At 45.9% G+C, this 17,057-nt stretch overlaps 2 protein-coding genes across 6 annotated transcripts in view; both read right to left on the reverse strand.

Annotated features, from left to right (window-relative positions):
- The window catches only part of LOC146195009 (cationic amino acid transporter 3-like), a 114,124-nt gene that overhangs the window by 18,699 nt on the left and 78,368 nt on the right, over positions 1 to 17,057 (reverse strand). For all 5 annotated transcript variants that reach the window (XM_084597620.1, XM_084597619.1, XM_084597618.1 and 2 more), the window contains 2 exons: positions 13,727 to 13,896; positions 3,142 to 3,250 (listed from right to left, as the gene is read on the reverse strand). In XM_084597620.1, coding sequence (XP_084453746.1) covers positions 3,142 to 3,250; positions 13,727 to 13,896 — 279 coding nt within the window. The remainder of the gene's footprint in view (positions 1 to 3,141; positions 3,251 to 13,726; positions 13,897 to 17,057) is intronic.
- Positions 11,077 to 11,961, reverse strand: LOC146195010 (uncharacterized). The gene has a single exon (XM_084597623.1). It carries the CDS (start codon positions 11,959 to 11,961, stop codon positions 11,077 to 11,079), a length of 885 nt encoding a protein of 294 aa, XP_084453749.1.

A 17,057-nucleotide genomic window follows, 5' to 3' on the forward strand; every position in this document is an offset into this window, starting at 1 on the left:
TTGGACAAGGGTAGGCTCACTCCTGTTAAATTCAGACATGGAGGCCCTAAAGTAAAGTCCTGATCCACCCCACAGCTGGATCGGATGTACACATCAGCTAGTCATGCCATTTTGTATGCTGTCTGTCGCGTCACAGTTTTTGTTTTAAGCTGTTGTTACACTGTTGTGATGTTTATGCACATATCCCTCGCATGCGTGCACGTCCTGCTTCCAGTACACTGAAACCGCGACATGCTCGTCAGCCAGTTTCACTGCACTGAGCACATCACCCCAATGCTTCCTCATACTGACTATGTAGCGAAGCATCCTCAAAATGTGGCAGGGCAGTTTTGTGAGCAGGGGCCAGTATTACTGCGTCGCGCTGTGAAAAGGGCAGCGAAGGCCTTTACGATTCTGGAGCAATTCTTCAATGTTCCTGACAGTGTGCACAAGGCGAAGCACATGACAACACTGGGAAAACAATGACGTTCTGACTTGGGTTTCATCTCAAATTCAGACAACCATCGCGCAGGTGTTAATCAGATAAAATTACCCTGATGTAAAGGGTTTTCGGCCCTTTTCTCAGAACCATTCAATAATTAGAATTTCTGCTTAATTCGAATTTATTTTTCTTCTCTTGAAGGCTGAATTCATGAGAATTTACTGCTAGTTTTGAATGTAGAATGAAGGAAGTGCATAGTGGTTAGGAAAGCGAAGCAATGAAAGTCTACAGCTGCATTTGAGGTATCGGAAGCTTTGCTTCGTGCATGTACAATGCACATATCTGAAGCGTTGCCTCTAGCGTTCTCATACCACACACACCACAATAACCAACAAAACGACATTAGACGAAGGAAACATGTACACGCAGCGTCTACTCTAATGTCGAAGCAGAAAACCTTCTACTGCAAATTCTACTAAAACAATAATAAACTGCCTTCTGATAATTTGAAATTGAGAAAACAAAAACGAAAACTGGTCTAATCTATTTGAAGATAAAAGTAAGGGAAGCCTCATTTAATAAACCACTTGTAGATGGGGGGCCAAAGCCACAGTTATAATTACACCAGAGCCAATTGCACGTATTCAGACTAGCAAGACCCAATAGAATGATCCCACCGACAATATGCGCATGCGCCGGTTTTCCGGAAGTTTTCCCACCGCCATGTTTGTTGTAGTCTGCTGTAGGCTTGTCAGCACGCGCACATGCAACTGCACTATTGCAGCCTCCGCTCCACAGGAACTCAACACACATTTATAATTCACTGTTGGGAAAAATTCGTGGTCATTATTTCACAAATTTACACTGACTTATACATGCAAAGCAAGTGTTCTAAGGCCTTAAATTTTTGTTTTTAACCAATAGCCTCGTTCAGTAGGGCTGTGTACAAAAAATCGTATCATGGTAATTTTTGGTTCTCGTGATTGATGGTTTATTTGTGTGCGATAGGTGATGGCGAAGTAAAGATATCATTGTAATTAATTGTGGAATTAAAGAAAAGAAAAACGAATGAATCGGATTAAAAGGGTTAAATGCTGTCAAAATGCTCAGATTGAAAAGCCGATGCATGATGATGCCAATAAAAAATTTAGATTATATAATTGATCAATTAAGTGAACTAATTAAAAAAATGATAAATTTGAAAAAGGGGTTCCAGAAGTGTCAAAATGCCCACAATGAAAACCCAATGCTTGATGATCTAATAAAGAAAATCTAAAGTGCGTAATCAAATATTTGAAATCAAAAATGAAAAATAGTAAATGGAGTTCAAAGGTGCTAAATTGCATAGAAAGAAAAGCCACTTGACATACTAATCAAGAAAATTCAGAGGATGAAACTGACCAATTTATTCAAAATAAAGCAAAAATTGAAAAATTATGAAGAGGGGTGAAATACACTTAATGAAGGATAAATGCTTGATGATGATAATGAAAAAATGAAAGTGTAAGTGACCAACTAAAGATTTCAATGATTGTACGAAATGAAAAAGTGCATTTAGAATTTCAAATTGATTTTGACATCTTTGAACCGCCTTTTCTAATAACCCAATATTTTCAATTACTTAAACTAATTATTTGATCAATTACACACTATGAATTTTCCTATTTAGCCCCATCTAGCATGACTTTTCATCTCGGGCATTTTGACACCTTTGAACCCTCTTTCATGGATTTTTACTTACTAAATTATTTAGGTTTTCTTTAACAATTACGCACTTTATATTTTCTTAGCATCATCACGCGTTGGCATTTCATTCTGAGCATTTTGACAGCTTTCAACCCCTTCCCTTTTTCTAATTTTTCATTTTTGAAATATTTCAACTACTTAATTGGCCAGTTACACATTCTAAATTTTCTTCCTTAGAATCATTAACTATTGGCTTTTCATTGTGAAAATGCTGATACCCTTGAGGCTCCCTTTTTCTAATTTTTTATTTTTTTTTTCAACTTAATTACAGATTCTAAAATTTCATAAACAGCACCATCCATCACTTTTTTTTAATTCAGATAATATGACACACAAGTTTTCATTTTTCAATTATTTCAACCTAATAAGTGGCAAATTACAATAAATGTTTTAAGTTAGCATCATGAAATTGGGTTTTCATTCTGAGCACTCGAGGCTATTAAACCACCAATTTGCAATTTTTTAATTTCCTTATTTAATCAATTAATTACATTGATTACATTAGCTCGCCGTCGCCTATCAAACATCAATCAATAGAGGATGCCATGATACAGATATTTTACGTCCCCCCCCCCCCTATTTCAGACATCTATTACTTCTACTACTGCAACAACGCAGACGGCTTTTTGGCCAAACGAGCTGTACAAGCTATTGCCTAAATACATAAAACCGGAGTAATATATCTGCCATGAGCAGTTACAGCATCCAGGAACAAGACAGGTGAATTTTCCCAATGCACACCAGCATACACACGAGCTAAAAATCGCTCGGACACAAGGCGCGCAGGCTCTCCGGGAAGCTGGAGCGGCCTATTGACTACATGTACCGCGACAGCAGTGGTGTTGTGAAACCGGCCAGTGCGATCGGTCTATTAACACCAACCTTCCTGCACCTAAAGGCTTTGGACAGGAACAGACCAAAGGCTGAGGTGTTCACTTCCAGCAGTGCGTGAGCGAAATTATCTCTGCACTCACCGATGGCCATCCAGATGCCAAACCTGGCCCAGGTGGCCAGAGGAAGGCGCATCATGAGGTACAGGTTGACAAACATGTTGAATAATGGGATGAAGGGCACCAGTGGAACCTGCATGTGCGGAACAAAGAGCACGTGGTTGTAAGGCTCTTCCCAGGACAAATGCACACAAAGGATGAGCGTAACAACCAACCTTATCCTTTTTAATACAGCACACTGCGAATTTCTTAGAAAATGCCCGCCCAAGCCACACACGGAAATAAAAAAAAAAGAAAGTATGCGCTGGGCAATCTTTTGGGCCAAGCACCGAAAACAAGAAAAAAAAGTGGCAAGACTATATCAGCAGTGCATCCGTGTTAATTTTCCCGCTCACCACAACCGGCACCATTAAAAGATGTGACGATATTGTGCAAATAAATTTTAGGCACAGCGTATAGGCTCGGCTTTACGAGTACAATGCTACAATGCTAATGACAGGTGGCTCCCATTTGCATATCCTTGATCACATGCATGCATTTTGGTGCTCAGTTAATCACAAATCCCTTATTCCTTGTGCCTCCATTATTTAACACATACTCATCGAACAGAGTTGTTTGGTTTGGTTTAGTTTATGGGGTTTAACGTCCCAAAGTGACTCTGGCTGTGAAAGATGCCGTAGTAGAGGGGTCCAGAAATTTCGACCACCTGGGGTTAATATGCACTGACATCGCACAGCACACAGGCACCTTGCTTTTCCCTTCCATCAAAAGCAGTCGCTGCGACCGGGATTCGATTCATATCCTTGGGCACAGTAGTAGAGCGCCCAAACCACTGCACCACCACGGCGGTCCCAACAGTAGTGTCTCGGACTCTACCCGAAGGTTGCGGGTTCGATTCCAATCTCACCTTGCCACTTAAAATAGCAAACTGGACAGCCTGTCATCAATAAATACATGCCCTTAGAAAGCAACTCCCCTCAACATTCTTTCTATAGGGATGTCACACAGGTGTCACAGTGACAGGATTAGCTTTCGACCTGTTTTCCAACATGTGGCACATCTGTAAATTTATTGTCAATGACACCGAAGGCAAAAAGCAAACATTGAAACATCCCAGAAAATGAGGTGACTGACAAATGGTCTAAAAACAGAAAAGAAAATAATGTTCCTTAGACATGTGGAAAATGGAAGTTGCGAGTACAGTTAAGCCTCGGTATAACGAACTTCAGTATAACGAAATCCTCGATATAACGAAGTTACAAGGAATACATCACATAACGCCCATTGAAAACCATGTATATTTTACCTCGATATAACAAAGTAAGCGTTTCTGTAATTTCATTATAACGAAATCTTCAGACAAATAAATTTTACCCGGAAGGACAGAAATTTCGCACAGGAGACGATGGCCAAAGGGAAAGCGTTGCGAGCGCGCAAGACTTGGCTAACTCACGCGAACAGGCCTTCCGGGGGGTGCGGCATTTGCTCCCTACAAGCAAGAGATAAGCGATAAGCCGCTAGAGTATCCCCCGACCCCTGCTTTTTTTTTTCTTTCTCCCTTTGTCGTTTTGCTTAGTCACAAATGGAGGGTTAGTGGCAGCTCCGTATCCCTCCCCCACTTCCCAATTCCTTCTCTGCTCCACCCCTTGCTACGATCTAAAAAAAACTCTTCTCCGTGCCTGCAAAGGCTGATGCGTTAGTGTGCATGCCCGTCTGTCATCCCTTTCTCGCAAGGCACTCGTGCGGCCGCCATTTTCGCAGGCGTTGTTTGTGCGCTGCTTGACGCTTGGTTTGCCCATTCAGACTCTCCTTCGCTTTGGTTTCCCACATGCGCTGTTGCAAGCAGCTGTTTGTATGTTCTGCTCTATTCGTTGATTCTCCTCTACGACTTTCCTTCGCTTTGTCACTGCCTGGATCCTTTGCAGGAGGACCCAGCAGTGACACTGACGCCAAAGACAGCGAAGCCTCAAGTAACCGTGAAGTGCTTGACGCCATAGACGTGCTGCGGTGCTACGCAAGTTTAACAGGACAGCAAGAAGCGATGCAATCCCTGTGGGCCTATGAGCACAGCGTGAGGCCATCTCTAATAGCTAAGCAGATGCGAAAAAAGGTCGCGGATTACTTTCAGAGAAAATAAAAAAGAAATCATTACAACTAGCATGTGCTTTGGTAATGTTTCCGCATGCTAGGCATGAAATTTCGATACAATAAAATTTCATTATACAGTCGAACCTCGTTATAACGAACACGGATACAGCGAATTATCGGATATAACGAAGTAAAAGCAAAGTTTGGTTGGCTGTGCTTTATTTCTATGGGAGTTCTATCTGTATAACAAAATGAAAAACTGAAAATTTGACACTAAATCGGTTATAACGAAGCATATTTCGTATTCACACGACTCAAAATCCGCAAAGAAGCAAAAAAAAAAAATTTTCAAAACGCTATATTTCGGTTTTATCAATCGCCTCCACCTAAAATGTGTTTGAATCACCCGCACTTTCGCACGCCACGCCATCTAGGGACCGCGAATGAATCTAACATCAACGGCTGCCAGGCATGTGACCGGCACGTGATCGAACCACCGCCCGCGTCGCCTCCACCTAAAATGTGAATCACCCGTGCTTTCGCACGCCACGCCATCTAGGGACCGCGAGTGAATCTAGCATCAACGGCTGCCTGGCATGTGGCCTGCACGTGATCGAACCACCGCCCGCATGCCCCTGCCCCTACTTTTTGCCGACCCGCGCGTGTTCTTACTTTCCTCCAGGTCGTGCCGTCGTCTTGCAGCATGCCGGCGCCGAAACGCAAAGCAGTTTCTCTTGAAACAAAGATAAAAATATTCAGGGCAGTCGACAGCGGGCGCAAGAAGAAAGAGATTGCCGCAGACTTCGGCGTTGCGCCTAGCACTCTGTCAACCATACTGAGCGCAAGGCAGAAGATAGAAAACGTGCACTCTGCAGGCGCCGTGAAGAACGACAGGAAGCGCGTCAGGTATTGTCACCACCAGGATGTTGAAGATGCCTTGTTCGCGTGGTTCAAGGACGTTAGAGCGCGCAACCTGCCCGTGTCTGGTGCCGTGATTCAAATGAAGGCAAGAAGTCTCGCTTGTGTCTTAGGCCACGATGACTTCTATGCAAGCAGTGGCTGGCTGCAGCGATTTAAAGACCGCCACCAGATTGTTTGCCACACCTTGTCGGGCGAAGAAGCAGCCGTCGATGTAGAGAAGTGCGAGAAGTGGGCAGAAAGCTTCCGCATGCAACTGGATGGCTACGATATGCGCGATGTCTACAACGTGGACGAGACAGATTTTTTTTAAGCTGCTCCCGGAAAGGTCACTCGTTGCGAAGAACGAACTGTGCCGAGGAGGCAAGAAAAGTAAAGACCGCGTCACCGTTGTTGTTTGTGTCAACAAGGGTGGGTCAGATAAAAGGCGGCTAACTGTTATTGGTAAATCTGCTCGCCCCAGGTGCCTGCGCAACGCCCAGAATGTCCAAGCGGACTATTGCTCAAACAAAAAAGCGTGGATGACGTCGTCACTCTTTGAAGCATGGCTGAAGGCCTTCGACAAAGACATGGCAGAACAGCGCAGGAAAGTGCTCCTTAAATTGGACAACTGCTCTGCCCATAAGGTGTCTGTACCACTTGAAGCGGTCCGCCTAGTTTCTTTGCCGCCAAACTCGACCTCAGTGCTACAGCCATTAGACAGGGGCATCATTCGCTCACTAAAATGCTGCTACCGAAAGCGATTGGTTACGCAGCTCGTATTTGACATAAACAGGGGCATATCAGCGGCCATAAACCTCAAAACTACACTGGACATGCTGTACGGTGCATGGAACGAAGTGGCACAGTCGACAATAAGAAATTGCTTTGTTGATGCTGGCCTAGCCCCATCCACCAGCGAGACTGAGCCCAACGACGCCCACGATCCTGAAGGTGAAGCGGACAATTTCGACGAGACGACATAGCGTCAACTGGCGGTTCCGAATGTTACGTTCGAGGACTTTATTGCAGTCGATGACAACTTGGCTGTGGCGCCCGAATTGACTGACCAAGAAATTGTCGATCAGCTGCTTCCTACAGATGACGCTACGAGCAGCGGTGAGAGTGAAGAAGGCGAAGAGCGAACTCTCAGCAGCACCGAGGCCGCCGATATGGCGAGGAAATTGAGAAGGTACCTTGAGAACCTACCTGTGGCCAAATCAGCTGACATTGGGAAAGCGCTACACAGTGTCGATTTCGTTGAGAAATTTATTCTATTGAATAGTGTGAAGTGCCGCCAAATGAAGATTACGTCGTTTTTTAAATAAATCAGTTCTGCGTGGCCTAAATCCCGATTTGTGAGCTCATTTTTGCTTGGCAGTGCAAAATGAAAGGTAAGGTTTCGCGTGCTTATACCACGCTTTAAAGAAAAAAAAAAATGCTTTTTTTTCAGCTCTGTGCTTTCCATTTTAGGGTAGCCTTTACTTGGATTTATGAACAGAATTTTTTTTTGTAGGAATTTGTGTGTACTTTTACAACGAATATCAGATATAACGAACAAATTTCCGCGCAAAATGAGACTTCGTTATAAGGAGGTTTGACTGTAACAAAGTAAACCGCCAATTTTTATGACTTCGTTATATCGAGGTTTAACAGTAGTACACAGCTAGGTGATACTGCGAGTGGCTGCTTGCATTCATTACATCAGTGCTTCATGACATTTTAGAGAGGACTAAATATTAATGGCAGACTGCCCAGGCACCGAATGCGTATTAAGTAAAAAAATTCACAAGGCCACCTAAAATTTGTTCCCTTCTTTCGTGTACAGTCGAACCCGGTTATATCGAACTCACAAAATATCCCCTTGAAAATGCCATGTAAAGGTATAGGAAAGCCGTGTCATATATCGAACTAGATTTCACTGGTCATTCGATATATCGAACTCCGCACCACGCACTGGAAAGTGTGCCTTCCCCAAATACGATCGCATCACCCTTGGCCGTTTGCCGCGTGACGTTTTCAAGCCAGGCAGGCTGTTTTTGTGCGGTGGCGGCTCCTCATTCATAGCCACGGTCCTGTTGTATCTACACCAAGACTCTGGGCCTTCAGGGCAGAATTCATGACTTGGTGCCTCATCCGTCAGTGACATGTGGTGCAATGTAGCCTGTACTGCTTTTTGCATGCCTGGCACATCGTTTCTGTGGCTCCGTAAGGCATAGCCATAATAACTCATGATTTTTTTAATCTTTACTTGAGTGAGCCTTCCTTTCCCACCAAGTGGTCGACCTTGGGCTTTTTTTCTGTCGACAAGGGTGTGCAGGGTAGCTCCCATGCATTTGTGAACATGGTTTATACAGTCCTTTTTTTCTACTTTTATGTACCCATATACTTCATCTTCAGTCAGGGCATGGTACGTCCGGCTATCTCCATCAGACAGCATTGTTGTGTATCGCAGCTTGTGTTTTACAAGCGACCGCCGAAACAAGCACAGGGCTGCTTCAACTTCCATCTGGCCAGCCTTGCAGTCAACGTTTTTTTGGCAAAGTGGGGCATGCTGGACCAGCCAGGCTGCATGTCCTTTATTTTCTTTAGGGCCTTTTGTGCAGCCGAGGAAAAAGTTTGATAAAACAACATGGTCTATTACAAGATGCACCCCACACAGATGTGGGAACTGTGTCCATGAGTCAGCCAGGTGAAGTCATACACTACGTCGATGTTCCCTGGCGCGTTGCCGAACTCCGTATATAATTCCTTGATGCGAGCAACGCTAGCAGCCTGGCACTCAGTAGCGATCGCAGTGCAGGCTTCTTGCATTATCTTCATATGGCCCTGATAAGTTTTGTTATGCAAGCCGCGGTGTGATATATTCATCACGGCGAAAAAGTCGGACAGGGCTGTCGCTCCCTTACCAATGCTGTGAATAGCTTTCATTGCGCGCACATTCACCTCAAAAGCAGTTATCTTAGCTTCAGTCGTACCGGCCACCCTCGGAGATGAGAAACGCTCCTCACGCAAGTCGCAGGTGCTACAGGAGAGCACGAGCTTTGCACACAGCCCATGCTCTGTGCCCGACTTCGATAAAGTCACGCTTTGCGTGCCACACTCAGGGCAAAGCACAAGCCCAAGGAACGTGTTCACCGCTGCTAAGTCCACGATGATGAATTCTGTACAGTTTTCCTTGTCGCTGTCGCTCACCTGCAGATCGACGTCTAGAAGCTTGAACTTGCGTTCTGCTGCGCTCTGCGACGCCAGATGCTCTTTCACGTCTGCAGAATTTCTCGCGCACTCGGCAGACTCACCAGCAGAATAGAACACTGTGTCGATGCGGTCTTTGATGCCTCCAGAAGCATCCGTTGACGGCTCAGTAACTCCAAATGTACTGCAGCTGGGCTGGCTAAGCAGAGAACAGGCCGGTTCAGATGCAACAGGCGGTCGTGGTAGCGCGCCGTCGTCCGGGGCAGCTGGCGCCAAGGCAACGCAGTCGTCCTTCGGCTGCGCGTTCCATGGGCGCTTTCGTTTTTTACCATACACTTGACTCGTCTTCTTTAGATGAGCGTCTCCAGCCATTCCGGCACGAAACAGAAATGTGATGTGTCGAGAAACGTGATCGGAAACCAAGACGCGCAAAGCGGCAGTCACGGCGGCGAACGTAGAAAAAAAGAAGAAAAAGGCATGACGGGAGGGTCGCGCCAGCCAATGGGAGGCGCAGAACAGGACGCTTGAAACGCGCGCTTCCACGAGCAAATCAGCGGCCCGGAAGTTTTCCTCGGAAAACCGGCTAGGTCGACCGTTCTGTTTGAGCGACGCCATTTTAATAGGCCGCAAAATGCGCACAAAGAAACCAGCTTTGAAACAAGCCCAAGATGGCGCCGATCGGCCGGCTGCTTTGCTCATGGCGCACGCGGGAAGTTCGAACAAATTTTGTCCTTTCTCGGTCATTTCGGGGCTCCCTTGGTGTTTTTAAAACAGATTTTAGTGCATTTCCCGATCAAATTCAGCGTTAATAATTTAATGGCAGGTGCTTGAAGATACAAACAATCCGAAAATGAGTTTTTCTCAAATCGATTTTTTGGCTATTTTTGACCGTTCTAAGACCCGCGTCCCCCTTTAAATGCACTGCTAAACACGACCAAACAAACAAACAAAAAAAAAACAAAAACAAATTTCTCAGTGTTGCGTGTTGTGTCCCCGCCACCGCAGGAGCTATCAAACGATAAACGCGCCCCGACATTATCGCTGCGCAGCATCTTGGCACGCTGCCAATGAGCTGTGGATGGGACGACAGAAACGGACTGACGCGCGCCATTGACATGCAAGCGAAAATGCTCGCGATTTCTGACGCCGCAGCGACACAGAAACCTTGTTTTGAGCTGCCGCGGTGGCTCGAGCGGCGAGAGGGACGCAGTTCCAACAAGTTTGAAAATTTTTGCTCTGTCGCTGCCACTTGTCGCTGAGATCGCTCAGTCGCTTGCATGTGAGCGAGCTGGCCTTAACGCTTTTTTTTTTTTTTTCAAATTTCTCGGGTGCAAAAGTGGAGGGTGGGTTCATTATGCGAGTGGGTTGATTACGCGACAAATACGGTATCGTTTTTTCGCATCGTAAGTACTGTCACAAGCCGATTTCTGTATATCGAATTATCGATATATCGAACTATTTCGCGATCTCCTTCGAGTTCGATATATCCGGGTTCGACTGTATTTGAACTTTTCATACTTACAAACTTCACCAATTGTAATAAAACCTAGATAACTGCATTCTACAGATCCTAAATATTATGCATGCCAAATTTGGTCTTGATCCGAGTACGACAAATGCATAAAATGTTGCATGCAATAACCATGTTTCACTCAAAATAAGAAGTTGAGAAAAATGCAAATGAAAGTTGTAAATGCTCTTTACTACTGTTCTAGTTTGACTATGTGCATGAAAATTGGAGGCAATACAGGGCAGGGCATCCTCCTACAGTGTACAGCTTCAGAATTCCCCTGCACCATATGTTGGTCCCTCAGAGCTTTTGTTAGTAGCATCCGCGAGACAAGCCTTCTTAGCTAGACTGCGGTGACGAGCCCTTGCCTCAGCTGTCTGCTTTCTGGACATTCTTGAAATTCTGAATGTATCAGAATTCTTGCTCAGAGTGACAAGTTCTCTTGAGGAAAGGACACCCAGTTCTTCCAGCACATTCTCAAAGGCCTTGTGTCCCTTATTAAACCACAAGACCGCAAGTGATGTAGCCATCTCGACAACTGTGCGTGAGGCGAACCTCGTCTTGGGGCACAACAGCCAAATCTTGCTGTTGAGCGATTCAGCTGCGTTTTGCGTTTTCCCCTTCACACAGCGAGAGAGCAGCTGTTCATTTGTGAGCCTCTTATATACGGGCAGCATTGCCTTGCCCTGGCTGTCGGTGAGAATGGGGGTGTGTGCTGGGGCTGCCTGGCCCAATGCCTCTGCCCTCTTGAATTTACACCATGAGACCTCTCCATCTGGGCAAAATTTGTGGCTTTTGGCTGCATCTGTTGAGCAGGAATGGAAGAAGGATGCCCAAACTGCACAATACATGCCACGCACGCTTCCTCTATTACCAGTGATGGCGATCTGAAAGTATGTCTGCAGCTTGTGGATGACTGCATCTGTAAGCTTGTGACCTCTTGGCATGCTGAGTTGTCGTAGTGCAGTCCCATGCCGCTTGGCGACATGGTTTGTGCAATCCTCTTTTGATATGGGCACACCACTGTACACACTTGGTGCTGACACAGCTGTAAAGGCTTTGCTATCTCCGTCACTTAGAAAGGTTGTAAATTTCAGTGGTGTACTGTAGGACTGTGTCCTCTTCCATATCCTCAGAGCAGCAGTCGTCTCCATGGCATGTGTTGAGCAGTCCACATTTTTTTCACAAACTGGCATGTGGAAAGCTTGCCATATTTCCTACTCCCGTTTGTCTGCAAATTCCGTGTGGGTACTGCAGCTCTGGCAGTAATTAAACAAAACTTCGAAGTCCAGGCAAAGCCCTGTCTCTAGAAAAATGGCAGTGCCTACGCCATTGTGACTTTTGTGTCCCCTTTTTTTGCCAAGTGCCATCAAACATTACAGCTAGATTGGCGGATCCAACTTCCTCAGCTGTCACTTTGCGAGCAAACTCCAGGTTCTCGACCACCGCCTTCGTAGCCGTGAGGTGCACCTTTTTCGTGATGGCGTTGAACGATTTGTGATGCATTGGTTTAGGTAAGCCAAGAATTGAGCAAAATCGGACGAGTTGGTTGTGTCCCGCTCCAACAGCGCACGCTGCAACCACGGCCTTGACATTGACGGCGAAGCTCTCTCTAGCGCTGGCAGATGGACGCGCTTCACCGTTGACGTCGCTCGCCGGAGTCGCTCGTCGTGATGAATACGTCGATGAAACAGTCAATGTGGGGCATGCTTCATTTCCGCAATGCAACTCCAGAAATGACGCGAGTCCTTTTCGCTTTGCCGGCAACTCTTTGATCGAAAGTTCGCACTGTCCGCACTCCAGGCATGCCGTGCCGCTCACAAGGACGTTCACGGCGCCGATCTCTATGATAAAAGCAGTCGCCGACTCATCCCCATCCCTACCTTCATTTTCGAAGATCCCGATCTTTCTCTGAGACGCACTGATGAAGCAGTCTACGCTTTCGATGAAGTTGGAACATCCAGCCGTCACAGAAACGTAAGCGCCCCTCCGCCGAGGTTAGGCCTAGGTGCCACGGGCATCTCAGTCACACGCTGTTTTACTTTGCGGCGGGTTCCCTTGTATTTATGCTTCGTCCGAAACGCCACGCTCCTTCTTGGCATCCATATAAGCAACAAGCAGAAATATTTGCAGTGGCTTTCGGAACACGTAGTGCGAGGTGCGCATCTCAGAAACAGCAGACGGAAGTGCGGCCGCTTCGCGAACTGGGAGCCAATGGCGTAGCTACGATCTAACCACGTGACGTGCAAGCACGCGGTTTTGGCGGTTAGAAATGCTGTTTTTATTTTTATTTCTTTGCTGCATGCGCAGCGGCAAACCCCGCTTTGGGGAGAAAACGCGTAGGCCTAGCGCCGCACGAAATTCCTATGCCGTACAACTTCGCGATTTGACGCCTCGCGCGCTTGAAAATGGGTGAAATTTGCACATTTTCGAGCCACCGCAGGTACTTTAACCGCCGTTTTTGATTAGTTCCAGATCATTTGTGGCTCTGATTTTTTTATATATGAAAGAGGAAGGTTGAAATTTACTAAAGCAGTCAAAAACACAGAAGTGACATTTTTACTGAAAATCGCCGTTTTTCGACCCACGTCTCCCCTTAAATATTAAAAGTTGCAAACAATTTTAGTTTACACCAATCACCGACATCATTTATTGTAGCTATACCACAATTAGCAATTGGTGGCCCCTATTACAAAAACAAGTCAGTGGAAAGAAAAGATGCACTCTTTTTCACATGCATTCCTTAGTGACTGTTATATTACCCAACTAATAATATTGCTCTGTAAAGAAAATGTGACATATAGAGGGTTGATTCCTCAGTAGTGCCATTAAAGAGCCCCATTTACAAATTAATTCAATGATAAAATATATATATGTGAGCAAGGAATCTACATGAGACTGGAAGGAGGTGTGACTCACTGCAAACGAGAGCGTCTCGGTGCCTGCAACCGGCTGCCTCGTGATGCACACAATGCAGAAGATGGATGCGAGGGAAATGAGCACCAGGGGCGCCACGGCAGAGGGCGCAAGGGACAGCACGTAGTCCTCGGCAAACACGAGCACTGCTGTCAGTGCCATGAACAGGGCTCCTGTTGCCAAAGTAAAGACATTGCAGAGCACGATCAGATATTTTCAGCGATTTGCCAACACAACAAGACACATGCTTGCAAAAAAGAAAAAAAAAAAAAACAAAACAAAAATGGCAAGCAGGCCAAAATGACAAAAAGCAAGGGAGTAAAAATACCAACAGGAAGGAGCTCTCATTATTTTTCTCACTGTCACTCTACTCCTGCACCAATCAAGATTACTGCAGGGTTGCTCATATTGCTGCACAAATGTTACAGTAGAATCTCTATGATACGAATTCCGCAGGATGGACCTTGAAAAATGTTCGTATCGTCCCGAATTGGTATGATCAAAATAATCACAAAGTTTAACATGAAAATAAAACACAAAAATTATTTTGCTTAAGGGGGGACACCCCTCTTAAAACTTTTTTCCTTATTTATGGGTGGATCTGACTGAAACTTGCACCATTAATGTACTTTTGCATGCTGATTTCAAATATCTGATTAGTTTTCTTGTAGATGAAATAGCTTTCAAAATATTACCTAATTCATGTTCTTCGTTTGGAGGTGAGTTAATTACTAAACACTTTATGGCATGAGGAGAATAGCCCTGCCAGAGTGATCTAGAAGGATCATAGAGTGCCGCTAGTCATGAATTAACGTGGTAGAAGAATTTGAACCAAAGTTACAATAAGTCAAACTTTTATGAATAAAAGCCCAGGTTGGCACCTAAGATTGATAATTCTGTAAATGTTGCCGCATAATAACTGTACATATTTTTGTCCTACGGCACTGTCGAAGGTTTTCTCTTTCTAACAAGACAAGAATGAGAGCTATAGCACAAATAGACTAAGAGATATCTCTCCTCCAAAATTGCAGCACCCTCAAAATTGCAGTTTTGAGAAAACGAGGAAAAACACTTCACAGCATGTAGGTGTAAATTATGTCAATGATTGATATGTCAACAAGATCAGAAACAGGTGGAAAGTGATCTGAAGCGAAAATTAATGGCCTATGCCAATTTGAGCCAAAGTTACGCAATAGGAAACGCTTGAAAGGAAAATTCCATTTGGGTACCGAAGACAACATAACCTTCTCAGCAAATTTTCTTTTGTCGTCACTGCATTTACCTTGGTTTCATGAGACTCGCAGGATTCCCTTTCTAGAAAAAAATTTTTTAAAGCAATAGCAAGAACAGGACCAGAGATATTGATCTTTAAAAAATGCAACACTACCAAAATTGGGGGATTGTCGGAAGCACTCAAGCCTCACGGCATTTAATCAGGAAGGGCAACCTCAAAGACCTCATGCTATTAAAATGCACCAGGAGCATAGTCGGGGTGCATGCTGTCGCGGTGTTTTCTTTTTTCTGTTTTAGCAACGCCAAGCGAAGCCGCCCGCTTCTTTGCAGAACGTACGCTACGGTGCAAGTCCTTTTCTTCAGCTCTCCTGGACCCAGTTGCTGTCACATTTGTACTGCATTCTTGCAGAATTGCTGCTGCTGTATGCTTGCAGCCGGCATTGAAGCGCAGCACAGCTTCTGCTGTGGCTGCTTCCACAGCAAACAGTGATGAGTGCCGCTCTTTGTGGATCAAGGTCCAGATGACCGAGTGGAAGCTTTCGTTCGAGTTCTGGGTCTTCCCCCGAATGCACCTCTGCAGCAGGCTCTTCTCTGATAAACGACTATAAACAGGCAAAAGAGCATCAGCCACATCTCTTGGCAGACTGTAATTGTGCTTTGGTGCAGGCTCCTCTTTTGCCTTTGCAGCGTTGTGGCGGCACCATGACTTCTCACCGGTAGGACAAAAACTGTGTTTGGGGCAGTCATCAGTAGATGTGATGTGGTAATATGTCGCCATCACAGCTCGCTGCATGGCATCCACATCACCTACATTTGATCGAAGCGCTCGGCCATAATATATTGCCAGCTTGTCAACTAGATCAGCTGTCAGCCTTCCTCTGCCGCCAAGACTTTGCTTCCCTGCACCCTTGTGTCTCTGCAAGAGGTTGCGCAAAGCTGCTCCCATACGCTTGTGCACGTGATTTATGCAGTCCTCTTTGACTATTTCAATGTAGCCATAGATTGCAGCATCTTTAAGAGCACTGAACGTGCGACTGTCCCCATCGCATAGCATGGTTGTGTAGCGCATGTTGTGGCGCTGCAGAGATCTTTCAAACAGAATTTTGCCAGCCTCTACCTCCATTTGACCAGCCTTGGAGTTGGTGTTTTTTTGGCACTGGTGGCGTGATTTCCAAAGTTCGTAGCCGTCAGTGTTTGGCTTGGGACCGATTTCGCAGCCCAGACAAAAGTTTGACAACACCACATAATCAAGCACGTAACCAGTGAAGAGTTCCACCACGGCACCGACGCCTATATGTGATGAGTGTCCGCGCGTCATCCATGTGCCGTCGTAGCACACGGCAATGTTCCCCCTATGCCCAAAACACAAGTCATCGTAGACCTTCGCCACTGCCTGCGCGGCTTGTGCCATAGCGGTCGTGGCGGCTCGGGTAGCAGCGGGTTGCAGTGTGTTCTTCAGATGCCGTTGAAACGTCTTGTTGTGCATCCCGCGCCACGACAACCCCATCGCCGAAAAGATATCGTTCATTGCTGTCTGGCCGTTACCGGTCGACAGCATTGCTCGACTAGCCAGAATATTCAGCTCAAAAGGATTGCACCTTTTCTCGCCGTCAACCCTCCGCGAGTTCCACTCGGCCGCAATCTCACCGCAGTTGTCGCACAGCACGATCAGTTTTACGGCGAGGCCATAGCTCCGGTCGCTGGTAATTAAACGCACGCATCCACGACACGTTTTGCACCGCACGGCATCCAGAAGGATATTCACAATGCTGAGGTCAATTACCGCATAGGAGGCTGTTCCGTCCGCATCTGACTCTGCGGACGCACCACTTGCATCGGCGAACAGCGCGGTCTTTCGTGCCGTCGCCGGCGTCGATACCAGTCTATCAAGCGTAGCCTGCTCACGGGCACTCACTTGAGTTATGTCACTGTTAGTGACAGGCGCGGTATCAATACGTACACGACTGCAGTCGGCACGAAGAACGGCGCCGTTGTCCAGCGGAATCGGAGAAGCGTCGCCGCCCGCAACGTGATCGTCACACAATCCCGCAGCACTGGCACTTGCTTCTTGCACAGTATGCAACGAAGTCGCATTCTTAAC

The sequence above is a fragment of the Amblyomma maculatum genome, chromosome 3 (genome assembly GCF_055883805.1).
Source record: "Amblyomma maculatum isolate TAMU_Amacu chromosome 3, ASM5588380v1, whole genome shotgun sequence".
NCBI lineage: Eukaryota > Metazoa > Arthropoda > Arachnida > Ixodida > Ixodidae > Amblyomma > Amblyomma maculatum.